At 38.9% G+C, this 27,704-nt stretch overlaps 3 protein-coding genes across 3 annotated transcripts; 2 read left to right on the forward strand and 1 right to left on the reverse strand.

Moving 5' to 3' along the window:
- The first annotated feature begins 1,399 nt into the window (after positions 1–1,399).
- Positions 1,400–3,005, forward strand: LOC103972819 (uncharacterized). The gene has a single exon (XM_009387186.3). The coding sequence runs from the start codon at positions 1,776–1,778 to the stop codon at positions 2,700–2,702; it is 927 nt and encodes a 308-aa protein (XP_009385461.2). The 5' UTR covers positions 1,400–1,775; the 3' UTR covers positions 2,703–3,005.
- A 987-nt stretch (positions 3,006–3,992) lies between these two features.
- On the reverse strand, positions 3,993–19,514 carry LOC135630879 (uncharacterized). The gene is made up of 10 exons (XM_065138144.1): positions 19,252–19,514; positions 18,210–18,363; positions 17,947–18,130; positions 17,134–17,204; positions 15,462–15,599; positions 15,277–15,368; positions 8,861–9,132; positions 7,814–7,899; positions 7,628–7,729; positions 3,993–4,348 (listed from the first exon to the last, which is right to left on the reverse strand). The coding sequence occupies exons 1-10, from the start codon at positions 19,338–19,340 to the stop codon at positions 4,187–4,189; spliced, it is 1,350 nt and encodes a 449-aa protein (XP_064994216.1). The 5' UTR covers positions 19,341–19,514; the 3' UTR covers positions 3,993–4,186.
- A 5,157-nt stretch (positions 19,515–24,671) lies between these two features.
- LOC103972817 (cytochrome b561 and DOMON domain-containing protein At3g07570-like) lies at positions 24,672–26,358 on the forward strand. Its single transcript, XM_009387184.3, has 4 exons — positions 24,672–24,935; positions 25,015–25,429; positions 25,497–25,894; positions 25,966–26,358. The coding sequence occupies exons 1-4, from the start codon at positions 24,750–24,752 to the stop codon at positions 26,212–26,214; spliced, it is 1,248 nt and encodes a 415-aa protein (XP_009385459.2). The 5' UTR covers positions 24,672–24,749; the 3' UTR covers positions 26,215–26,358.
- Positions 26,359–27,704: the final 1,346 nt, after the last annotated feature.

Raw genomic sequence — 27,704 nt, forward strand, 5'->3', positions numbered from 1 at the left:
AAAAAAAAAAGTTTGATGGGTTAAGCTGTGCATTCCAAAAAATAAAAGAAAAAATCCCTACAAAATCTCTTTATATGGAGATAAATATGGACATAGAAAAAAAACCTCTATCTTATCCATAACTCACATGCATAGATTCCATCATCTGCTTCTCCAATGGCAATGCAGAAACCTCATCTCTCAGCAGCTGAGAGGGGGCTTTCAAGCCAGTTCATCACCCATGCCAACACAACAATGACATCTCCACTAGCCAAGTTGTCAGCTTGAATTATACATGAAACTATTAGATGACCCTACTGATCTGTGTCCTGTAGAACTCACAGTTTTCTGTCTCTGAACTGGAATTGTGACACTGTTCTATGCCATTCAAGCATGATTCTTGTTCATTGATCAGGAAAGCAGCATTTCTTTAGTTTCACGTCTAATTACATTCAACTCATAAGCTGATCAAGGATAATTTTCTTTCATGCAAAACACTTTCTCTACACCACTAGCAGCTCTGATGATAATACTCTTGATCATGAAGTAGAGAGTGATAAAAAGCTTTATACAATTTTAGTGAGTTGTTCGAAGATGCCCGGAAATCATTCTTCTCTTTGTCCTCCACTCATTACTGCTATACATTCCATCTTACAGGACCACTGTTTTGCCTACTTGTGCTTCCATTTGGAGCTCCATGTATAGAAAGAAAGGAAAGCACTGCAAATAGCCACAGTTTGAGGCAGATGGGACTGTTCTCTCGTGTGGTCTGTTCTTGTGTGGATCTGCAACCCCATGCGAAGTAGATAACATGATGTGGAATCATCTTAGTTTGGCCAGAAGCTAATTATGGAAAACAGCTTCCAGAAAAAGAGAAATTATATGCCATGCAATGCCAAAACATAGCTAGTTATAGCTCATAATTCATAGTTTTTATGAATGTCAACTATGCACCTTTATAAGTCAATTGATCCTGAATATTCAATTATTTGATAAACATGGGCCTAAGTGAAGATTAAATATTTAATTTTTGTAAGTATAGGAATACTAATAAAATTTTTAAAGTATAAAGATCGAGATGTTAAATATAGTTAACTATAGATAATAATATGTAATTAGCCCATATAATTGAGATATCTTATATTTTTCAGAAAAAGTGATTTGATATCAAATTCAATTAGATTGATATTCAAATATTTCTTCTCAGGAATATGTTGTTCCGGTTTGAAAATAAATTCTGCCTAAGGATGTTCTCTCTCTCTCTCTCTATTCTGATCTTTCTGTGAGTCTAATATGCTAAGTTGTAGGAATACCGTTCCGTTCCTCACCTACAAGTCCATCTTTTTAAGACCCACTTGCCTTTCACGTTAATCTTGCATAAGGATGTTCTTCTCACATGTCAAAGTCCAAGACTCCAAAGTCCAAGTCTTGATACTGGAAAAGAAGAGTTCATCTCTGTCTACCATGCACAAGAATCAGATTTTTTATTGAGTTCTTTGTTGGTGAGATGGAAAATAGATGTCTAGAAATCCTAAACAACATTGGGTGTGGAAAAGCATTTTCTAAAGTAGCTGGAAAAAGGCAGCTCCAATCCCAGAGGCCCCATCTGAGCCTCCTCCACTCCCCTACATGAATAGCTCACATCCATTATCATGTCTGCTTCCAGCTTCAAAGCACAGATCATTCGACTTTTTCCCACCCGGTTGAGGATTAAGCATCGGTTCTTGATGCTGAGGTCCTGTGGATGAGTAAGGATTTGTGATCTCTCTTCAGTCCAATTCAGGTTTGGGAAGAACATGCAAGACCTGTTTCCTGTTCCCTCATGCTTCTCTTCTGGCGAGAAGCTCTCTCAGGATGTACTCCCTGCTGCTACCGCTGCTGCTGCAACCAGGTCGCGGCAGAGCATGGTGGTGTCGGTGTACCGCAGCAGGGTCGCAGGTCACTGCCGCTTGGTCACCGTCACTTGGTGCAAGAATCTGCTCGCGCATGGCCTCTCGGTCTCCGTAGATGGACCGGACACCGACAGCAGCAGCAGCAGCAGCAGTCGAAGGAATAGTGCCGATGCCGCCAACAAGCAGCAGCAGCAGCAGCACAGCTGCAAGGTGCAGATCTCGCCATGGCAGCCATGGCGGAAGCAGGGCTCGAACAGGTTTCAGATCGGAGGGGAGACGGTGGAGGTGTTCTGGGACCTCCACAGCGCAAAGTTCTGCAACGAGCCCGAGCCGCAGTCGGACTACTACGTCGCCGTGGTGTCCGAAGGCGAGGTCGTCCTCCTCCTCGGCGACCTGCGGAAAGAAGCCTACCGCAGGACGAGCTCGCGGCCGTCCTTGACCGAGGCCGTCTTGGTGGCGAGGAAGGAGCACGTCTTCGGCAAGAAGAGGTTCGCCTCCAGAAGCCGGTTCCACGACAAGGGAAGCCGCCATGAGATCTCTGTGGAGTGCAGCAATGGCGGCGGCGGCGGCAACATGGATCTGGACATGGAGATAAAGATCGACGGCAATGTTGTCATCCATGTGAAGCATCTGCAGTGGAAGTTCAGAGGGAACGACTCCATCTCAATCGACAAACGCAGGGTTGAAGTGTATTGGGATGTCCATGGCTGGCTCTTCGCCTCTGGGCTGAGGCATGCGCTCTTCATATTTAAGCCAGAGTCACTCAGTAGCGCAGGAGGAGGAGGAGGTGATTCCTGTTGCTTGTTTCTCCATGCTTGGAAGCTTGATTGAAGAGCTTCCCAAGGGAGATATCTTGCGGAAGTTGTTTTGGTGGAAGATGAAGATGGTGATGGAGAATCTAATACGTTGTTAAGAACATGAGATAAAGGATTGAGGAGGCGGTCAACACAATTCTGATGAAACCAGCAATTCTGGAGTTTGATTCTACTGCTACTTGATGAAAGCTTGTGATCATTTTCATACTGACTTACATGGCATAAATAAAAAAAAAGTCTTGTAGAACAAAAATGCAACTTCACCATGACTCCTACACTCATCCTCAGTCATGAATATGCTTCATGAAATTGGTATCAACCTGGAAAACATTTTTCGACATAATCCGGTTTGGATTGACTTGAAAGATCGATATCACAAACTGAAATAACCCACAAATAAACCAGATCGTGTGGTTTCTTGAAATCTGCTGGAGATGAAGATGATGAAGGAGAATCTAATGAGTTGCTAAGAACATGAAATTAAGGAACGAGGAGGTGATCAACGCAATTCTGATGAAACCAGCAATTCTGGAGTTTGATTCTACTACTAATTGATGAAAGCTTGTGATCATTTTCATACTGACTCATATGATACATTTGGCAAAAACAATTCCTTGTAGAACAAAAATGCAAAGGAATAAGCTTCATGAAATTGGTATCAAAATCCAAAACAATTTTCGACCAGATTGGTTTGATTCAAAAGATAGAAAATTGAACCAAAATAACCCACAAATCAACCAGATTGTGTGGTTTCTTGAAAATTGTTGGACTGCAAGATATTTATGAGTTTTGAGACCGAGACAAAGGAAGATTGTTCCCTCAGAAACATGTGCTTGAACTTGTTTTGACAGTTTTATGTTGATCGAATTAACAGGCAATCTTTTAGAACTGCTTAAATCAATCTCCAAACTGAAACTGTTTAATCAAATGCAACAAACAGATTCAAGAAATGGGAATTAAGCTTTACACAACCTAACAATTTCAGCTGCTAAATATTCAGATCTCAACAGTGCCCATCAAGATAACTATCTTTCTTTGTACTTCTGATTCTAAGTAGTTATGATTGGGGCCATTGCAACAAGCAGCACCTTCAAATTGAGATTAGAATGGACTAATTCTATCCACATATTTTAATTTATTTTAGGTACTTACAGAGTGTTTTTCTATCAACAAATGGTCTTTCGTTCTACAGTCATCCCACAATTTTGCATAACCAATAAAGAGATGTTACCAGCCATAGTTAGTACATGTTATTTTCCATGGAAGAGGATAATTTGGTGACAACATAGAACCTGGTTACTTGCACTTAAGAAATCAGAATGTCATCAAATTTTACATACATATGATGGAGAATATACAACTTTAGAACATGAAAGTTACAAGCAACGATGCGATTAAAACTCTGGCCTTCAACAATCACTCGAAACATAAAACAGATGGAAAGATTAAAAAGAAATAAATGGAGCGGAACTTACATGGTTGGCAAAGGAACAAAAAATTCTAGCTGGCTAGATGATTTGGAGAGCTGCTGAACATGGTGTGCCACATGAATGCTCTGGAAAGGACCATCTCAAGCTCATGGTGAGTCCAGTCCAGTGTGGGAAGGTGTTGAAGGAACATTACCATCTCTTGGAAATCAAGCTTTAGGAGTTTATCAGACCACTGAAACATGTAAAACTGTGAATTTAGAAATTTGCAACTTTCTGTGCTAATCAAAAGAGGTAAAAAAAAAAAAACAACTGATGCAGGCTAATAATGTAATGTGTATATTGATTAAAATTGCAGTGATGCTTCTAAGAATGAGCAACCATTTGCATTAACCATAAATTTGGAAAGCAAACACATGCATATGTTGACTAAATCAGAGCATAAATTTTCTTATTTGAATAACATGCTAAGTTCTAAGGAAAGCTTTGTTATTGTAGATTTCCACCATGCCACATTTTTATATTTCTTGTATCCTGATCAGACATGATTATCAGTAGGCAATCAACTGGAATGACTTAAAAAGAGGCAGCCAGAGGATCATATTGATCTCAGATCAAAAGAATAAGTTAGTTTGCATAGAAGTCAAGACAGAAGGTCGCTTCATCACAGGATACAAGTCCCTTGGTCAACTATTAACATCAATATAACAACCTTATAGATTCCTAGAACCTTGGCCAAAATTAAACGACACATTAACTGTTGCTTCCACAAGAATTGATAAATCTCACAGTGGATATTTGTTGGATCATACTCAAACAGAAGGATAGGTATACCTCTGCTGAAACTATTATAAAACTCCTGCCTTGTGTTAGCAACTTCAACGACAACAGAAAGCAAACAACAAACGGAACTAAAAGGTGACAGTATCCAGAAGTCAATGGTAATCCGCCAGTTTTGTTAAAGTTTTAATCTAATAGTTCTAATGGTATCATTAAAACCTAAAAGCCCAAAAGAATGGTCTTATTTTTCAACCAATAATAACAAAGCTGACAAATTGGTATCCAAAAAGGGAAAATTTTCGCTTAGCTTATCAAGTCATATATTAATGAATTTCATTTTCATCAAAGAAGTAAATAATGATTCTGACATGGTTCCAGCAAGATATTATGATTCTGACAGCAAGGTGATACAACATAGCAGCAAAGCAACATGACTGAATAAGTAACGGTAACCTCCCCCATCAAAGAGACTCTGACAATTCAGCGACATCTGCCTCAGAGTTTTTTTATCATAAGCTCAGTGTCAACTTATTGGAAATAGGAGCCTTCTGTTCCCTGCATGTGACACTTAGGTGATTGTTGAGCCTGTTCCATCAAATGCATTGATAACAAGCACCACATCAATGATAGCTTCCATGAAGCTTATGTAGTTGTTTGGCTTACTCTCCAACAAAATAGCATCAATAATGGCATCCCAGCAATCTCTGTGGTTGTCTGAGGCAACAACAATGATATCATTTCTGGCAACTTGTGATTGCTAATTTATTTCAAATTTACTCAATGTTTATTTTCATCATCTCCACTGCTCTCGTTAATTTTGATGGCACCTTTCGTGCACCCTTTATGTCACAGGCAATTTAATGTGTTTGAAAAAATTTGATTGATGTTCCTGAATAAACTTTAGAATAGTGGTCTTAACCATCAAAAGGCTCTTCAATGAAGTGACAGCAGAGACACATCCCACTATAGCTCATGAAACCAATTTCCAGGCATACTGATTCCGGCTTTATTCATCTAGAGAATCACTCAGTCTTTTTGAATGAATTTCTATCTCAAAGGAGTTTTCCAATTGCAGGCATTGATCATATCCCCTTCCAACATAAAAGAAAAAAAGGGTATTTGGCTGTTACATTAATTTGATTAGTTCAAAAAGTATCTTTCTAAAAACACACACGAAATCAAAGTGTAAAAAGATAAAAACTATACATAGTATAACAAGAAAAACGATAAAGAATGATTCATTCTTGTACATTTTATTATAAAAAGTAATTGTTATACATACATATATACATAAATATATATATATATATATATATATGTGTGTGTGTGTATATATGTATATACATATATATACAAATATATATATATATATATAAATATATATACATACATACATATATAGATACTGATGAACCTACTACAACTTTGATGGTTAACTAATCACCATGATGGTGAAGTGTTAATGAAAAGATAAAAAAGGAAAGACTTTACTCAAGAAGAGTGCTCATAAAATTTGAAATTAATTGCTAATCCCATGATATCTTCCAGAACTATTATGAAATATCTAGTTCCTTAAATTTTCCAGGGCTACTCTCTTCCTCATTCCATGGCTACTCTCATCTGTTTTACATTTATAGTCATATGTTTATTTTTTGCCTTTTACCACCTTGAATTCCCTCATCCTTCTCCACTCCTCTCTTCTTTTTCTTCTTTTAAAGACTATTGAGGTGTAGACTTAGCCAAACAGTATGAAAAACCAATTTTAAGTGAGCTTGATTGATTCCATATAATTGTGATTCATATCATGTTATTAAGGTTGAAAAATCAAACAAACAGAATCAGCCTTAGACCATATCGAGACCAATCACTTAGATCATATTGAAATTGGCTGATACCACTACAATGTTGCTCGCCAGTGTACTATTTTGAAACTGATGCCTGAAATATCATTTGTAGGTAGAAACTAGTCTGGTCTTATTAACTAATGGATCCCAATTGATCAACTTGAAGAAATTCAAAGTTCTTTAGAACCTATCTTATGGTTGTTTCAAATCGTGAGCACTTATGTTGAAATTGGCAAAACACAAATATAGGATCTTCTTGTCTTGATGAAACACAAATATAGAACCTATCTCAATTGTCCAAAAAGGGTTTAAGGTAGGATCTCATATTGAATTACCAAAAGAAAAAAAAAGAGAAAAATACTGTTTATCAGTAGTTTATTATACTTTGTATTATTGAAAAATCAATGAAATCATTTTATTCTCACTCAAAAATTTGTTGATTGATTCTTTATTTGTTTTTTGACCAACTTAATCAGAAGTGACTTTGTATGAGTCTAATTGACTAGGCTGCTAAATGATGTCTAGGACACAGCTTACTCATGTTCATTCATTTAGACTGATCCCAACGGTCTACAGCTAGCTGTCAACTTTGTTGATGATCATAAAAGTTAGAAAGGAAAAAGATTCTTGCACACAGATCATAATCAAAGCAAGAATAGAATCATTGTCATAGGCAATTTTCAAAGGATTATGCTGTCAGTTTTGTGGATGATCATAAAAGTTAAGCAAGGAAACAGGGGTTCTCCCACATATATCATAATAAAAGCAAGAATAGAATCATCGCCATAGGTGATTTTCAAAGGATTATGCAAGACACATTACATCTAGTAATCAAATGTAGATAATATTCAGATGAACACAACATAATTAACTGACAAACTACAACTTACTGTTAATAGCAAACTCGCAGATATATACACAAGAAAATCTGGCAATGAATCTCCTTCAGCAAGATAAGTATCCCACAAACGGGTAACCAAATGGAACGGGATCTAGAAAGTTATAAACCATAAATTAGCAACTTAAATGGCAATCACATAATCTCCAAGGAAACATTCTTTAAGTATCAAAACAACCTCACGTATTAGAAGGCAATTGAACCATCTAAAAGCAAATTGAAGAAACTCCAGGCCGTGCTTCTCCATGTGTCTTGATACAGGTTCTTATGTCAAAACATGAAAGATTAATCAGAATGAAAGTATCTCGAACTCAAAAGATATTATGAAAGAAATACATAAGAAGTGAAGGGCAGAATATTCTCACAGAGATAGATTGAAGCAAGCAACTATAGGTACTACTTGAAAGATCATGTTTACTGTTTATAAGGTTATATGTTAAAGGGTTAAAAATCAAAGATTTAAACTTGTCATGTAAAGGGAGTTGCTTATTGCTTTATCACAAAGCTGTGATATCAAATTTCTATCTTATTACTTGATTGAGAGAATGTCTTTTAGTTGTCATATCTAATATGAATGATGACATCAAACAATTGACATATGTGTCTTAAAATGGAGAGGTGCATGCATGTTTTTGTGTCAAGAATTTTGATCATTGGTTAACCCAATAGCTAGGTGGGTTTTCATAAATTGGCTAACAAGAAAACATAATGATTTGAGAATCAGATTCGATGCAGAGGATACAACACATCCAAAATGTTAGAGGGAACCAGGACTGCATTTTTTTTCACATCACAAGGCACATCAGTTCTGTACTGGCTGAAAAAGCAACCCTTGAGTTGAGCCATAGATAAATTTATCATAAGTCAGTGGTAGCACCATTTTAGGATAAGGAAAACCAGTTATAGTAATTCAAACATGTCCAGAGGGGGAGGTGAGCAATTAAAATTAGAGGGACCAAGAGAAGTCCAAAGAAAACTTTAACCAGAAAGAACAAAATGTGCATGATGGCCCAAGAAATACAGGAGGATGATTCTCTCAATGGAAAAATGGTGACGAGAAAGAACTTATCTATAACTGTTCCTATATAGCCAACTGTAGATTGTTAGGACTACAGGCGTAATACTTGGGTAAAAGAACATCATTTTTGCAAACTTAATACTTGGATTAAAGCTGTGTTACAGGTACATTAAAAAGTAAAGGAATAATGACAAAAACTGAAGGTACCATCTATGCGGCGAACCAGCTCTCGCAGTCTGAAAACAAGGCGCTGAATTCCTGGTTGAGCAAATGTGTAATGATCTTGCATGCCATCAAGCAGCTTTGAGAGACACCAATAGCAATCAGCTTCAATATTAGAGATCATCTGTGGAGAAAGATCTGAAATTGACCAGTTCTCCATGCTGCCATTTAGATGTTCAGATAAGAACACCATCAGAAATGGTGTGACAAGATCATTTATTCCTTGAACATATCCACTTGCTGGATGACGAATAGCCCTGAGGATAGGAAAGATTATTTACATTCATTTTCCAGGCAGCTTATATTTTCAAAATAGAGAAACATAATAAAAAGAAAATCATGGAACAAAAAAAATTATGTGCAACATTTTTCTTTTGCTCCTAGAATTAGAAGAACAATGACAAAGGAATACAGAAAGAAATTTTATGTGATAAGTTCTAGGATTTGCAAAATGTACATCTAGGTGAAAGCTGGATCAACTAAGTCTCACCAGTGTTCCATGTAAATGGTCTCAAAACCAAGGCTTTTAATTTCAAATAATATCATCCGTACCGGGCGGTACATATCAGTCCGCCAGTAGACCGATACACAGATCACCCACTACTGGGCGGTACCATCAATTAGGGCTATTTCCGCCCCATTACCGTCCTAAATCGATCGTCACCGCCCGCTACCGGGTGGTATTAACCGAGGGAAAAGAAAAAAGAGGAGAACTTGGAGATCAGCGCTGCTCTCTCTCCTCGTCTATTGGCGACTTCTCCTCATCTGCGCGTGGAGAAAAATCCTCGGCATCGCGGGGAGAAGAAACCAAGCGTCGAGGAGGCGTTTCTTCTCCTCACGCAAGTAGAAGAAACGAGGCGACGAGGGGGCCACGCCGCCTCGTCGCCCTTTTTGCGTGGGGAGAAGAAACGGTTTCTTCTCCCTACCTTCTTTTCGTGGCCACCTCGTTGCCCTTTTTGCGCGGGGAGAAGAAACAGTTTCTTCTCCCCACCTTCTTTTCCACGCGAGTAGAAAAGAGACGATGTCGCAAAAAACAATTTTTTTTACTTATATATATATATATATATATATATATTATATATATATATAAAAAGAGCCTTGTTTTTCTGCCCGCGTGGTTTCTTCTCCCCATGCTATCACGGTCTTTCTGGTACGGGCAACGGCTCCAAAAGTCCTACCGGCTTCTGTTGCTCCACCTTGTCTTGTTGGCAAGTGAGGCATGTTCAAATATATTCCTCCACATCAGTCTCATCTTAGACCAATATAAGGCCCTCTCCACGAGAGCCAAGGTTCTATGAATGCCTGGATGTCCAGCCCAAAGGGAATCGTGACACTCTCTTAAGAGTTCACGTCTCAGATTGTTCACTCGAGGAACATAGACCTTATTCCCTTTAGTGTAAACGAGTCCCTCCTGGACCCAAAACCGTCGTGTCTTGCCTTCTTTAATGAGCTGTATTAGGGCTTCTGCCTGGGGATCACTGTACAGTCCATCCCTGATCCTGGAAAGGAAGTTGGAATGCAACTGACTTGCTTGGCCTTTGCCCTCCAATTGTACGGCATTCACACGCTCTACTTTCCGACTCAATGCATCGACCACGACATTCGCCTTTCCGGGCTTATACTCCATTGCCATATCAAACTCAACCAGGAAGTCCTGCCATCGTGCCTGCTTTAGGGAGAGTTTCTTTTAAGTTTGGAAATAGCACAAAGCGATGTTGTCTATCCTTAGTACAAAATCACGATCCAAGAAGGTAGTATCGCTAAACTCGTAGACAGTGGATCACCGTTGTCATCTCCTTTTCATGCACCGGATACTGCCGCTCGGTCTCGTTGAGTTTGCGGCTCTCGTAGACCACCGGATGACCCTCCTGCATGAGTACTCCCCTAATAGTGAAGTCTGAAGCATCTGTATGGACTTCGAAGGGCTCCCCATAGTCTGGCAATTTGAGCACTGGTTCTTCCAACACAGCAGTCTTCAGATCTTGGAAGGCAATTTCACATTTATCAGACCACCTCCAAGGCTGCTCCTTCAGCAACTCCGTCAGTGGAGTTGCACACTTCGAATACCCCGCTATGAAGCGTCAATAGTAGTTGACAAAGCCAAGGAAGGATCTCAACTCTGGCACCTTCTTTGGAGTTCGCCATTCCGCAACCGCTTGCACCTTCAATTTGTCCATCCGAATGGAGCCATTACCGATTCGATGCCCCAAGAATAAGATCTCTGTTTGAGCAAAGTAGCATTTCTCCCTTTTCACGAACAAAGTGTTCTCCCTAAGAACCTTGAAGATTGTCCGAAGGTGCTTGACATGCTCCTCGAGCGTTTGACTGTAGACGACGATATCGTCTAAGTAGACGACCACGAACTTATCCAAATACTCCTTGAATAGTAGGTTCATGAGAGTGCAGAACGTGGCCAGAGCGTTGGTTAAGCCGAAAGGCATCACCAAGAACTCAAACGCTCCATACGTGGTCACGCAGGTAGTCTTCGCTTCGTCGCCTTCAGCAATGTGCACCTGCCAATACCCCGACCGAAGGTCGAGTTTTGAGAAATACTTGGCTTTGCCCAATTGGTCGAACAAGTCCGCGATGAGTGGGATGGGATACTTGTTCTTCACCGTCACTTTGTTGAGGGCTCGATAATCGACGCATAATCGAAGGCACCCATCTTGTTTCTTCTGGAAGAGAACTGGAGCTCCGAATGGTGCTTTAGAGTTGCGAATGAGACCACCACTTAGCAGTTCACCTAACTGCTTTCTGAGTTCTGCCAACTCTGGCGGGGGCATGCGGTAGGGTGGTCTCGCTGGAGGCTTCACTCCTGGCTCCAGCTCGATGTTGTGATCCACGCCTCTGCGTGGCGGAAGAGTCTTCGGCAACTCGGGTGGCATAATGTCATTGAACTCTTTCAGGACGTTCGCCTCCACAGCAGGTTCATGAGTCGCCTTCTCATCGAGTGGCTCTAGCTTCATAGCAGCCACGAATGTCAGTTCGCCTTTTCGTACCCCTTTCGTCAGTTGTAATGCCGATATATGTAGGGGTTCCTTGGTTCCCCTCTGAGAGACAGGAACCACACAGGGGTCATCACCTCCCATCACACATAGGGAGTTAAGGAACGATATTGGCACCAACTTCGCCGCGTGCATAAACTCCATTCCAAGAATCACTTGGAAGTCATCTAGTGGCACCGCCATCATGTTTGTACTCCCGCTCCATGTTCCGATCTTGATGGGAACTCCCTTTGCCAACTCGGAGATTCGCCTAGCCTCCGAGTTCACCGCCTTCATTCGACTCGAGCTCTTCTCCAAGATCAGCCCAAGTCGTTTTGCTTCTCGGTCGGCAATAAAATTATGGGTAGCGCCCGTGTCCACCATTGCACGGGTCATTTGGTCATTGAGCTTAATGTCTCGTACATCAGCTAGCCACTTCATGCTTTTTGTAGCCTTGTCTTCGTGTTCTCCCCCACTTGACCCCGCATGACGTTCAACAAACGCATTGCTCCCATCCGGGGTCCTTGCGACTCCTCATCGTCACTGCTAGATTCAGAACTACTCAAACTAAGAGCGACAGCTTTGCCCTTGTCCGATTTGGGGGGATGGATGGAAGCTGTTAAAGCATTGAGTGCTTGTTTTTTTAGGTACTCCCTCACCATGTGCGACCCTCCGCACAAGAAGCATCCGTCAGGTTTCGGGGCCTTGCCTTTCGGGCTTGGCTCTTTGTGGGAACTTTTCTTCTTTTATTCACCCCCGAGCTCCTTCCCTCAAGAATATTTTGGAGGGCGATTGTTTGAAGGTTGTTTCCTTCTTCCCGAGTCTTCAGAGGAAACAAAGTCGGTGAGCCTTTCTGCGGCAGCAATTGCCTCGATCAAATCGGCGACACTCCTTCGATGTAGTTCTTGTTGCGCCCATGGCTTTAAACCATCGAGAAAGCTGAACAGCTTATCCTTCTCGGACATGTCCTGGATGTCCAGCATTAGCGCAGAAAATTACTTCACGTAATCTCGGATGGAAGCATTTTGGCGGAGTTGTCTCAATTTCCTTCTTGCGACGAACTTGGTGTTCTCCGGTAGGAACTGAGTTCTCAACTCTCGCTTCAAGTCCTCCCATATGTCAACTCAACACCGACCTTGTTGGATCTCCTCCCAACGGGTTCGCCACCAAAGTTTTGCATCTCCGTTCAGATACATGGTCGCTATAAAAACTTTGGTTTCTTCAGAATCAAGCCTCGTAGCTCGGAAGTATTGTTCCATATCGAACAAGAAATTCTCGAGCTCTTTGGCATCTCTGGCCCCTCCATAACCATAAGGCTCGGGTGCCCTCAAGTTCTGTGGCTGCACAACGTGGGTGTTGCTTCCTCCCGCATTTAGTGCTCTTGTGAGCATAGTCACCCTCGAAGTGAGTTCTGCCACAACTTCCTGCAGGTGTTGCACAGAGTCTTTGGTGTCATCTGACAGTCGATCGACTAGGGCTTCGACCTTGTCGATCCTGGACTCTGCTTCTTCTTGCGAGCTCTCTACCCCAACAAGTCTTCGTTGGCCATGGTAGAGTTCGTCCAAGCTCGCTTCAAGAACATCTAAGCGGGTTTCCGCCATTGTGAGTCTCTCCTTATGACTCTTTTTCCCGGTCGACGCTCCAGATTGCGCCTCCTCCGCTCGTGGAGAATAGCCAATTTCTCGATCATCATGTTCGCTGCCGTGCTCCTCATGAGCGGCTCCAACAGCATGAGAGCAAGTGTGCACTTGCAGCCCACCTACGGCTGCTTGGAGCAAGGGTCCAGCTTGCCCCGTCTTGTTTGATTCGCCACGATGCTTTGCCATGGCGAAATTGCGAAGTTCCTTTGCTGCTCACTCGAAGTGCTTGCCCGCTCTGATACCACACTGTCACGGCCTTAGGTGGAATTGCCTAAGGCGTGAGGCACCCTTGTGGCAAAGACGCGAACTTAGCTTACGTTGCCTAAGTCGCGAGGCACCCTTGCAGCAAAGACATGAACTTAGCTTGCGTTGCCTAAGTCGCGCTTCGCCCTTGCAATTTGCGTCCGCAAAGATCAGCCCACTTGCAACCTCTTGCAGGTCCCGAAGGACCTATAAAAAGAGAAAGTTGATTAGTTCGAATTACGAGCGACAGACAAGTCCCGACGTCTGGCGAAAAGGGGAAGCTTTACAAGCAATTCAGCGAGCACCTTGCGTGCACAAGAGAAAAGAGAGAGGGGGAAAACAAGGATTTTAGAAGGTTGAACGAATAGCTGCAAGTCCACAAACAACTGCTCACTGGGTGCCGGGCGCAACAACAAATTCCCGTCAAGGTAACGTGCGAACTTGCAAAAGGTTGTTCAATGCCCGACACTATACCGAAACCTCATCCAGCCCTGTGCCACCTGGGGGTTTCTAGGGTGCTGAGATGGCTGACGTTTTGCGTGCAGCAGCGGGCTGCAGAAATCAGCACATGGCATGCGAAAACGGAGCTGTTTTGGGGCTGTTTTGCTCGGTTCGGTGATCGATCGCATTGTAGCGCTGCAACTTGTTCGAACTTACATTTTTACAAGTAAAAAGACTTAAAACCAAGCCAAAACATGCTGCCAAGCAACTGTACATGTAAATTAGAGCGACGAACGGTTCGTTGAACAGAGTTGTTGCAGGTGCGCGACAACCGTTCGTGACAATGCACCAAAAAGGGTGACGAGGCAGTTGCCATTTTTTTTTTTACTTATATATATATATAGTAGCATATTGTACCGAGCGAATCTCGAAACTCCAGTACGGTACGAAATTTCAATCCTTGCTCAAAACATACAGCTAAGCTATTGATCTATTAGAAAGGATGAAAACAAAATTATCTTTTCAAGGAAATTAAATCTGATATAGCATAATAAGTATATGTCTTGGTCATGTTTACAACAATAGAAAGGTAAGGCATGTTTACCAATGACAACGGCCACAAAACTGATCTTTTAAAGAGAAATAAACTAGAATAAAGCTAACATGGTTGACATGATTAAAACTATCAAATAAAAGATATAGAATGACATTACCACTACTTCAGTGAGTTCAATTGGATAACCGATAATGATTACTCATGCCTAACATAAGGATAGCTTAATACGAAGATTGGACCCAACAGATTTTACGTTTGCCAGAAAACTAAAAATTGAAAATGATCCTTTTTGCAAATATACTTATAATAATTGCTTTTTTGGAGTTACTACTGAAGTAAAATTAAAAAATGACAATTATATTGAATTAATATATCATTTTGCAAAAATATGCCCCTTAATAGGTAACTTAATCTGTTTAAAGCAATATTTACATCAAGACAATAAAGAAAGTCCAAATGATTAATACTGGTAATTCAACTAATAAGGTAAGAAATCTTTTCCTTTTCTAGATGACAGAATTTGCCATGAAATCTAACCATGTATAGAGAATGCGTTCCAATGATTTCTGAATTTGAGCATGCTGGAAGAAAGTGACATCAGGTACTGTTCTTGGGCAGTCAACAGCAATCTGACACAAAAAAGAATAAGGCAGAAATAAAACATACACCCAGCATTTTAAGTCCATATTTTAAAAGCATCAGGCCTAGGTGAATGAATAAACCTGGCGAAGCATGTTAATCTCATCATCTGAACGTTCAGAGTCAGGAATGTCATAATACTGAGAGACACAATCAACATACTCGAGTCGTTTTCTAGCCAAAATTCCCTCACGTCTATCTGTATTAGGTGATGCATATCCCTGTTTTCACTAATACTTAAATTATGAATGTGTAATAGAACAATATGTACAAGATAAGTGCAACAACAGAGAAATTTCACAGAAAAAAAGGATTCCAGGACTATTAAGTGCGACCACTTTCAGTTAAGACATAATTATATCACCTTCAAATGCATTCTAGTATATGCTAAATGGAACCAAATCTATTGTCAGAACAGAGAATTAAATTAAGGTAAACAATTATGAAAAAGAGTGAATCTAGATTATGAGACAGTTCACAAAAGAGTGTTAGTTCAAGATAAGAATGATAGTTCATCAGTTTCAACTAGTTTTATAAAATGCAAAAAAATAAAATTGCACTTAAGTTTATTCTCTGCAGCCTAGTGTTGATTAATCTTTTTGTGGCATCAATATTGCCACTCCTTTTGACAAATGAAAAATCCTTTCATAATGCACCAGAAAAAGACAACAATGTATCATGCGTTTAAGTAACTTTTCCTTTCCCAATAAGGAATACGACTCTATACTGAAGATGAAAAGTGATAGCAATAGAGGAAGCCATATATTGAATTGGCTCATGCACATCAATATGAACTATAGATACCTTTTACTTCTTTTCACAGAAATGTGCTATGCATTTATATCACAAATGCATTAAACCTTGTTGACAGTCTTATGTCGATAATGTTCAACATAATTGATGACTTTAAAGTTTAAACTAATGTGTTCATCAAGATGTTAACAATAGGGTCCAAGATGAATGGTGATCATGTACAGACCATCTTAACAAATAACTGAATCACCTAATGCAGGGCAGAGGAACAAAAATCTTCCACAATAAATCAAAAAATCAAGATAAGTAAGAGCTCAACCTGGATCAATGGTGAATTTGGGGCTGTCATGACCAAGATCGATTGAGCCGGCTTGGAGAGTTAATTTTTTTCTTGTTTATGTTGACTTATATAATTGTTTCCAAATGTTACATTGTCATAAAAAAATACAATGTGTATGTTTTAATAAAATATATTAAAATAAACAAATTATATAAGACTGAAAATATATTTAAAAAGATATATTCAATTCCTGATAATAGGTCTATTGGAGAAAGCGGAGGCCCTGCCAGGAGCTTTACTTGAGCTTTTGGTCTCTAACAGAGGCACCATAAAGTTCAGTGGTTGTTCTATCAGAAAGTTGTATCTCAAGGACTTCAAATATACTAATGCAAGAATAATTGGCCTTTGATGGAGGCCCTGCTAGCTTCTTTTGGAGAGTCAGAAAACAGAAAATGCATGGAATATGCAGGGAACCATAGCTGCTTTCCCTTTTCTTTCAACAGTTTAATCAACAAAAAATGTCTGACCTGCCTATGTCCCACATCTTTTTCAATGAGATGCATGTACAGTAGCATCATTTTATGGATATGCAGACATTGTGCAAACTCCAGAAAACAAATTGGGAAATAGCAACTATAAAATTCACGTTAGTGAACAATGGTTTATATTTTGATCTATTAAGCCAAAGCTACCACCGAACTTACAAAAATTTAAATAGTTACCAGAAGAAGCCTCCATATATTAGGCCGCATATATGGGGGTATGCCACTCCAAGATAATTCACGCAGTTTCTCTGCATGAATGCAAACACGTTTATTGACTTTTACAGTTACTATATATGACACAGGAGTAATGATAAACAAATAGACCAGAGAAAAGCTTTAATAATATTAGTAACTAATACTTAGAATTTTCAGAAGTGATAAGAGAAAATAGAGAAAACCAACTAAAAATGTAAATGTTTAAGGCAAACTGCAGTTGAAAGAAAATGCTCTTTTGCAACAAAGACATGAGAGTTGAGATTATCTAAGATAATTGATTCCTAAGTAGAGCAAGCATGTACATATGCTAAACTGTAAGCGTACAAGAATTTCCAACTTAGCTACGAGGTGAAAAATCCCTGGAAAAGACTAAGAGTCCTGAATTGTATATAACTAGAGGAAAAAATGAGTTCAAACTTCTCGAAGGAAAATATAGAGAATGAAAGATGCTATAGAGTCTTCAACCTTTACCAAGAAAATCAACAGTTCAAAACTTTGTATCATGCCACTAGAAAGTTACTATCTTTCCATCTGAAATGATATTATATATAAACACTTGGCTACATACATCATAACTCTAAACCAACGTCAAGAAAACCAAAACAGGGTCAAACTGAACAAGCAAAAAGGAAGCCTGAGCAAGGAGGGAAGCGAGACACAATAATTTTTATACACAAAAAAAAGCACTAAAAACATAGCAGTTTCTTAATTCTTAAAAGATTGAAAAAAGAAAGTTAAAAGAAACACATAGAAGTATGATGAAACTTTATGTACCTAATATAACAGCTGGTCTAGAAAGCTCCTTTGTAAATTTTTCAACTCTTGCAGAATCTGTGGCTCTAGCTCCAGAAACAGAACCCTTAGCATCTGGAGGTGTATTTGCATTGTTTGAGGTTGATATATTTGTCTTCTGAAGGATCATGTTGCTTGCTGTTCTTCCAGAACTTTGAACTTCTGCCTGTGGAGAAAAAGACATTTTTAGTAGATAAGTTCATTGTAAAAGTACTGAAACAGTCATAGGCAATGTTCATCATTACCTCATGGGAACTGCATGCGTGTTGATCTCCACGATCATTTTCAGAGTAGCTTCTTGTAATTTCTTTAGAGCGTACAGGAGAATCATGAACATTTAGAGGCTCAGATTTGCGAGTCAGCAGAACTTTGCCAGGAAAGCTGCGACCTCGTAGTAACCTGGATGAAGTGTAGGTTAGAAGACATGCTTATATTTATTTAGGAACCCTGTCCATCAAACATGGATAGAAGAAGAATTTGATCATAAGATTAGAAAAATGGAATTTTCATGATGGAGGTAGGTTTTCCATCTTAAGAAATGTCTGAACCTTTCCTCTATCATCTCTGATTCTCTTTGACTTAACCTTCTTAAAGAAGCTAAAGCTATTTTGTTTTCCACTTCAAAGTTTTAGCTCAAAGAAAGCCCATGCTTCATCCCTATGCCTTTTCAAAGTGAATAACTTAAACACCAGTATTAAATGATGAAGCAGCAGTAGCACAAGAACGTGCAATGTTATGTTGGACTATCTTGATTAAGCATACAGAATGCACCATTTAAATAATACAAGAAAATGAACAAAACATCCTGATCAAACACATTAGGTGAACAAACCCAGCAAACAATAATAACTGAAAAAAAAAAAATTTTGGCTGAATTAGGCAACCTAGAGTTACATACGAATTCGTACATCCATTTAGGACGTGAAACAATCCTGTGACTCACTCTGGTAACCCCTGGGTCACTAAATGAACAGATCCGAAAGCCAATCATATTGGTATTTCACTTTCTAGCAATGAAGAATCCATTTTTCCACGAACCCAGATCAATTCTCCCATTACCCCATCAAAATCGAGAGACAAACCCACAGTAAACCATCAAGACCCAAACTTTTCATGCAATTCCTCTCGTACAAAGACTAACCTACCAAAATTCCGCTCTTTTCCCCCCGATCCTACACTAACATTGGCACCAAAGATCTAGATTTGGTTTCACGGAAGCAACTAAGCATCCGACACAAAGCCAAAAGGATCCAATAAATCGGGATCAGGAGGAATGATCACACTAACCCTTGAACATTTCGGAGGGTTTGGTTGAACCTCCATTCAAGATTGGGACTGGGGTTCCCACGGCCAGTGCCGCCTTCGCCGCCGCTCATCTCCTACCTCGCGCGGTCGTCTCCTCGGCCGCTCTTCGTGGCTTCGTGCCTCTCGTTCTACTCCTCCCCGTATATAGAGGCTATCGCGCAGCCTTCCCCTTCGATTTCCTTGCAGCTATTCAATCCCCCTTCGGCGGACATCCAAAAGTAACGAAGACGGGGGTGGTTGCGGTTGGCGATCTTGAGGTGAGCCCAACGCACGATCACATGAAGCTTGTGAACACGAAATTTGATGCTCGATCTGAACCGACTGATCAAAATTGGACGGCTGTCGATAACCAACTAATGGAATGTCGATCAAGCCATCTGAAATGTCCAGGGGGTGCTCCCCGTAAATCTAAGTTGCGTGGATGAAACACCCCTTGGAAAGTTCATGGGTGATTGTGCTCTCACACACTTGCTGGACCCACAAATTTGTAGGCCCGTACCCCTGAAATATTTCAAGGGTGACCTGGGTGGATATATATAGCAGTACTTATACGACAATGATATAATATATTTGTGCTATTCCTCTCTAATGGACACCAAATACATATGAAACCAAAATGAACATATAGTATTGAAGTTTTATAAATAATTAATAATATGTAAATCTATTATTTATATTTTCCATGAGTGTTATGCTCAAAATATGTAAATGTCATAATTTAAAAAGCTGTGCATTCCAAATAACATAAACATAAGAAACATATGTAGGTTAGCATAAACATTTTAATGTAAAAAGCAGTATTAAGCCTAAACAAAAGTTTTTATTCCTAAAAGAATTAAATATTTTTGAAGAATTTGACTCTTTTTGGCATATTTTAATGCAAATAGCACTAGAATTTTTAAAGATAAGATTATATTCTAAAAGTACTATTACATATTTAATTAATTTTAAAGTAAGTTATTTTTGTAAAGATGGAATCAGCCAAATTCAAGATCGATTAAAACACTAAATTGACCAAATTCAAAAGCACAATAAACAAAAATGAGAATATTGCCATCTGAGGGATGGTAGTGCAATAAAACATCTTGATCCACCTTGATAGGCTCAATTCCATCCACCATGATATGAAGTCTAAATCTAAGTAGCTTTGTGCAATTTGGCTTTGAAATTGTTGGAACACATAAAAATCCAAAGATAATTAATATTTCAAGCCATCTGGTAAAAACATGGTTTGAACCATTTGATAATTTTTAGCAATGATGTAGGATAAGTAATAGCAAATTCATTTGATAATAGAAAATTAAAATAATAATAATAATAATAATAGAAAAAAATAAAAGTATAACTATCATATTTGCAATGACTATGGATAATACTTCCATGAAGGTGTGCACATTCGCATGTCTTACACACAAAAGATGAAATTATTTTATGACCTTGTACCACTCACATACAAGGTGAGAAAAAAAACTCAAGCTTGATTGTTCTGATTGATCTAAATTATAATGTTTTTATCTCTTTCTATAGATCCAAATATAAGAATAAAAAATATAGAAATAAGAAAAATCATAATTATATCGAACCAAATATATGATCTCAATATTCCTGATTTGAAGATAATCTTCCTTATTGATGATATTTTTGATAGATTGACTTTGTTTTCCATAGAACTAAATCTTTAAGATCTTCAATTAAGATTTATAATATTTGATCAAGATCGAATCTGATTTTCTTCTTTTTTTCTACACTTGTTTTCTTTTTCTGTTATTGAATAGATATTGTAATGTGACAAATCTCTAAATCAATTAAATGTATTTTAATAAAAGATAATTAAATTCCTCCTGCATCTCTATGTATATCTTTAAATTCCTACTTATATTTCCTATGCTACACTTATTGCAATAGTATATGCATATACCTATTAGTGCATGATACAAATTTTCAATAATCTTTCGATTTGGATAATCAAAGAAAATTATAAATTTAAGAAATTTTTATATAATGTCCCGATTTTAAAAAATTCTCAAATGGCACTCCTAGCCACATGAAATGATTATTTTATCTTTAGCTTCATAAGAATCACTGTTGTCTCCTTCTCCTTACGTTACCTTTGCTAGGGGCATCACGAGCATGGAGAGGGGTGATTAGCAAGATTAACATGTGCGCATATATATGAGTCCAAGGGATAAGAGGGGAGTGGCTCGCAAGGCTAAACCACAAGCAAAGGAGAGAGGTGATTAGTGGGGCCAACTTGCATGTGGAGACATAAGTGGCCAAGGGAGGGGAAGGGGTTGTAAGTGAGGCTAAACCCTACGCACACAGAGGGAGTTGATCAATGGGCCAACATGCGTACAAAGGTACAAGCGACTAGGGGAGGACAATCGACGGGATGGAGGGAGGCGATCGGTGAGCGAAAGACGATGATCGATAAGGGTATGATAACTATATTAAAAAAATAAGGACAGCATTGAGAAATTTTTAAGTGTATGGTACTTTATGAAATATTCCTAAACTTAGAGGTTTTTTCTTAGAATTGACCTTTTTTTTCTTTTATTATTATCTATAAAAAATTTATATGAATATGCTTTAGGACTAAAAACATAAGATTTGTGTATACTTGAATCGATCATTATTATGTTCAATTGTAAAAGAAGATTTGAAGTTGCATATCTTGATTCTGCCCTTGATTTTTGATCATTTGTCTTTGGTGGATTATTTATCTTTGATAAAAAGATTTAAAGTTGCATAAGGTCACTTTTCACTCATCCCCTACCAAAGCAAGCCTACAAGGCTCCTCCATTTCAAGTATTCGTCCTTTATCAATGTGGCATCCCTAAGCTCTTCCCTTCTACTTTTGATGTCTCCTTCTCCATAACTCCTTTCTATCAATTGTTTGTATCCTCCACACCACCCATAGTCCTACAGGATGATCAATCTTCCCAAACTTTATCTTTATAATACCTTCTTGCAAAACCCTCCTAGCCTTTTCTAGGGAACACATGGTGTTTAAGCCTGGAAGCTGGACTCTTCACTATAGGCTAAGTTATAAAAGACCCAATCACGATCTTCCTTATGCATTGAGCTTAACCTGAGAAACTTCTCCTTGACTATTGTAGAATCGAAGAACACACTCTATAGTAAGTTCCTTAGTAAAACCCCTCTTCTTGAATACCTTAGATTATTCCTCCATAGGCTTGGTAAATCCCTTTAAGTGTCAGATCATCGATTAGCCACCGGTTATTTTTGTTTTCAATTTAACTCTGAAACTAAAATGCTTCACACTAACCCTAATTCCTTAAAAGCCAAACTTTCAACCTTTTCTTTAAAATTATATTTGATTCCACCTAAGCTTCTAAGGGTAATGTTGAGGTGTTAGATGAAGGTCCAAGGATTCAAGTAAGATATGACTTATATGTAGACTTGGATGGCTCATTTGTGGCATTTGAATAACCCATAAGTATGAGATTCATTATTAAGATTGCAATAAATACTTTTTTATGAGAGAAGAAGATAATGTCAAACTTTCAATTTTATTATAGCTGAAGCCTTAGCTTTGTTTGAAGGCCTCGAAACCATAACTACTCTATAGAAAGTTTTTGGATCAAATCAAACCCCTTCAACTTCTAGTCTTTGTCGAGGGATTGTTCATCATTCTTTAAGTCTATATTTTATAATTATTTTTATTTTTTCGATAATTTTAGTTCAGTAAAGTTTATTCACTTACCCAAAATCTCTTAACAATGTAAGCCATTTGTTAGCTTTTTTTTTTTTTTTGTCAAATCTCTTGATTTTCAATTTTTCACTTTGTGGATGACCAACAAGCTTTATGTTTCTATACTTAGCTTCTCAATAATATAATTTTTATTTTTCTTAAAAAATAAAGTGAAGCCTGATATGTTATAAATAAGTATTTATCTTGAATATATCAATCATATATTTTTTTTCATTAGACAAGATCAAATATTTAATAATTCCATCGTGCATGATTTGAGTTATGAAAATTTTATTTTATATAGATTTTGTTTTACTTCAGTTTCAATAATTTTTCCATCAATTTTATAAAATCAAGTTTAAATATATGGAATATCAAAATATCCTCCCAGTGGCTATATAACATTTATTTATAAATATTTTCATTTGAGACATCTAAGATATAAGATAGAAAAAAAAGATGTTCAGATAATTTTTTATCCTACATCTAAGTCTGTGGCAAACTAAAATATCATCTTTAAATTTCAAGATATTGATTGTGTTTGTTGCAATCTAATTAAATTCTACATATTTAATCAAATTTTCAAAAAGAAGATCCCAATGCAATTAAAATTTTCCACATTTATACATATTGTTCCTAATAACCTTTACCTAAATCTTTTAATTTTTTGTGTCAAAACAATCAAACATGAGCTTAATTCTTTGAAATAGATCAGTTATTCAATAACTTAATGGATATCTGATGAAAGAAAAGATTACTACAAGAGTGGATTTTCCCTTTTATGTTATACTCACAAAAGAGGAACTTGTAGCTTCTCTGTGTTCATTCTCTGGACAATTACAAGTTGTGATGCATTAAAGCTTAGTAACCAAATGATGGAAATTGCAAGATATTATAGTAGTCAAAGTCTCCACAAATTTGAAGAGAAATGAAGTAGAAGAAAAAGAAGAAGAAGGAGAAGAAACAGCCTCTAGTGTGCACTTGGTCTTTTCATAGTACTGAAGATTGTATACTTGGTGTTAAAGCTATCTAATGGCTTAAATATATTATAAAGGTTGAGAGATTCATGCATGAAGCTAGCTAACCTTCCACTTATTGTATTCTGGCTTCAGTTCTACAAGTCTAAGGACCTACAGAGATATATAGATTAGTATACTTATCTAAAGTGAAACATTGACTAATTGATAGCTACTGTTAGTCCTCTATCATTTATCTTTTTCTTTCTCTAAAACAATTGACAAATATTCTTTGTCATTCATCATAAAATAGACTTCAACACCATTAATGTTTCTTTGTCCAATTCCTGATATTTCAGACATCTTTGTTCATGATGGACATGTAGAATTGAACCTTGACCATCTACATCTGTCTACCAGATATAGATTGGTCCATCATAAGAAGATCATGCACCTACAGAATGCAAGAAATCTACGTCTATCCATTTAATTCTTTTGCACTGCTGTCTGTCTTATGGATGAATCATTGCTTGGCTACAGGTCAGTTTTCATTAGTATAAGTTAGATGAAGTGGAAATCCACTTTCCTTTGTGTATCCATTTAATCCAAAAGAAATCACCCACTTCAGCTTTAATAACTTGTGCAAATCCTTGAAGGAAGAACAATGAATAATTTATTTCTTCCTCCAACTGCTCTCATCTACTGTGCTGTTCCATCTTGAAAGATCATTCTCTCTTTCCCTCTGAAAAGAAAACTACCCTTACGCATATATATAGCAGATAAGTATCAGCCAAGATCAGAACCAGGAAGTGATGGAGATGAAGAAGGTCTCTTCTTGCTTCTCCACCTTCATCCTCCTACTCTTGAGCTTCACTTCCGTTGTCAGCTCTCAGTCAGACTCTTGCTCCTCTAAGCTAACTGTTAGCAACCTCATTCCTTTCAACACCTCTTCCCTCACCTGCATGTCTGCATGGAGCTCCGAAGGATTCATCCTAAGGGTACACGACATGGTCATGGTAAACCCTTACTTATTTGTCATATAGAATCTAACGCTGCAAGGATTGCATGCATATTCAGTATGAGAACGCAGGGCCAAGTCTGTGGAACTTTGTGCTCTCAGCACCTGATAAAGGGGCGTACATCGCAATTGGCTTCTCTGGCAACGGCAGGATGGTCGGGAGCAGCGCCGTGGTCGGGTGGAAGTCTAGCAGCGGCGTGGGCATCGTGAGGCAGTACTATCTCGGTGGGTATAGCTCGAACCAGTGCCCGCCGGACAAAGGGAGCCTTTCATTAGTGCAGGGGAGCTCGTTGATAGTGTCGCAGAGTTCACGGTTGTACCTCGCCTTCCAGCTCAGTACTGCGCAGCCTCAGTCGAGTCTGGTCTATGCCGTCGGGCCGTCGAACAGTTTGCCGTCGTCCGGTGGCTATTTGTCTACGCACAGAGACATGGCTTCCGGCACCTTGAGTTCTCCTGCTGGCGGCGGAGGTGGCGGTGAGTGTTTCGTGGTTCATCCATTAGACCAGAAAAGGATATCGAAACTTGAGCTTGTGATGTGCAGGGGATGATGATGGTGATGACGATGAGCATGGACGAAAAGGAGACGGGGAAGGAGAATCGTCGAGCGGACGAAAGAGGGGCGGCGACGACGACAGCGACGGAGAAGACGCAGTGGCAAGGAGATCAGGCGGAGGCTTGAGCTTAGCCAAGAAACATGCGCTGCTGACCATCTTGGGGTGGGGGATTCTGTTGCCCATCGGAGCAGCCACGGCTCGATTCCTGAAGCACCACGACCCGCTCTGGTTCTACTCACACGTTCTCGTTCAGGGGGTCGCTTTCGTCGTCGGGGTCAGCGGCGTGCTCGCCGGCTTCAAACTTGAGCACAACCTGGGAGACGGCCGCGACGTCGACGCACACAAGACCCTTGGCATCTTCGTCTTAGCGTTCGGCGGCCTGCAAGTAAGATCGTCATGGCACAAACACTCACCAAATACACAAACAAGATACTCGATGCTACCCAAAATTTGCAGGTCATGGCGGTTCTCATGAGGCCAAAGAAGGAAGCCAAGGCGAGGAAGTACTGGAACTGGTACCACCACAACGTGGGACGGGCGGCGATCGTTTGTGCAGTGGCTAACATCTTCTATGGATTGTGGTTGGCGAAGGAGGCCCGAGACTGGAGCTACGGCTACGGCATCTTCGTGGGGGTTTGGGTGGTCGGCTGCTTCGTTCTGGAGGAGTGGAGGAGGAAGCATGTAGCGGAGTGTGCCTTGTGTTAGGATTGCGTTGCATGGCTCTGCATGCATTACTTTGATTCTTGTGGCTGTGCGTAGAATCTTATTTTGACTGTTCCTCTTTCTTCTTCTCGAGGGTGTATACTTGTTCTTTGATGGTGAAATCATTGTTGGTGTTTTTATCCTTCATGCATCCATGTCTTAGGCAACGTGATGTGCATCAAACTGTGCACGAAGGATCATCCAGTGCTCACATTCATCCAAACTTGGATCTTCTACTGCTGATGCATGAGAAAGATCAGTCCATGAGTTCTTCAAACTAAACTAATGCCTATCGGAAGAAGATTTAGATCTGGAATGCATATAGTGCAGGTGACATGGATCGAATTGATTACTAGCAGCAGGCACAAAACAGGCGGCGCTGCACATCCACAGCACACTGTTTCAGGAGATTATTAATCTGATTCTTGGTCATGGTGACATACACTTGGATTATACAATGTTTCTCAGATAAAATAGCTTCATTTGTTCTCTCTCTCTCTCTCTCTCTCTCTCTCTCTCTCTCTTACTGTTGTTCTTCTCCTTTATGAGTGCAAGAAAAAGACAGTCCTTCTGTAATGTTGACTACGCTTGTGGTGGACACAGACAGCTCTTCAATACAAAATCTGCAGCAACATTATCAATCGTCAACCACCCTTTGACAACCGACAAATGAAGACGTATCGACGTGACATTAGGTAGCCAAAGAGAATCGATTACAAGGAGGTTGAAGACGAACAAACGCGTGGAAGTCGGCGTAAATGGCGTGTGCCAAGCACACGGAAACGGACCAGAAATAGCACCAGAATCCAACCAAGGGAATCCAACAAGTCAACGGTGAGAAACGGTGGGCGCATATATACTGCTTGTGTGTGGATTGGGTAGACTGAGAAGACCAACACACCAAACCTTGAATTATATGAGGTGTTGAATTTTTAAGACCTAACGTAGAAGAATTTAACAAAATAAAAACAAGAATATGATGCGGTAAATTTGGTTATCAAACCCAACGTAACAAAATTGATCCAATATAATCTATTTTTCTAGAACAGATGAAAAGGAGTTCATTTTACTTGATGACAAAGAATGTTAATATCAGATAAAATCCCTTTGACAATCGAGTTAATTTAAATTTATTGTAAGTGAAAAGAAACTCTTGAAAAGTTTCAACATTTGAATTTTATTTAATTAGTATGGAACAAAAATATGCTTTGTATAAGGTTTGCTTGTAATATTGTTGGTAATATAATTTTAAATGACTGACTTTGTGAAAGAATATTCTCTTTACATATCATTTTGATAATATTTTATCATTTTCAAGAAATATGATATCTTATTATTCGGGATGAACTCTACATGTTGAGTCATTATCGACAAAAAATAATTGTTATATTAGAATCCTAAATTAATTTATCATAAAATTTTCTATTTACATATTTGATTCATCATTATGGTTATCATATTTTTCTTTAGTACCCTCTTAACTTATATATCAA

The sequence above is a fragment of the Musa acuminata genome, chromosome BXJ3-2 (genome assembly GCF_036884655.1).
Source record: "Musa acuminata AAA Group cultivar baxijiao chromosome BXJ3-2, Cavendish_Baxijiao_AAA, whole genome shotgun sequence".
NCBI classification, from domain to species: domain Eukaryota; kingdom Viridiplantae; phylum Streptophyta; class Magnoliopsida; order Zingiberales; family Musaceae; genus Musa; species Musa acuminata.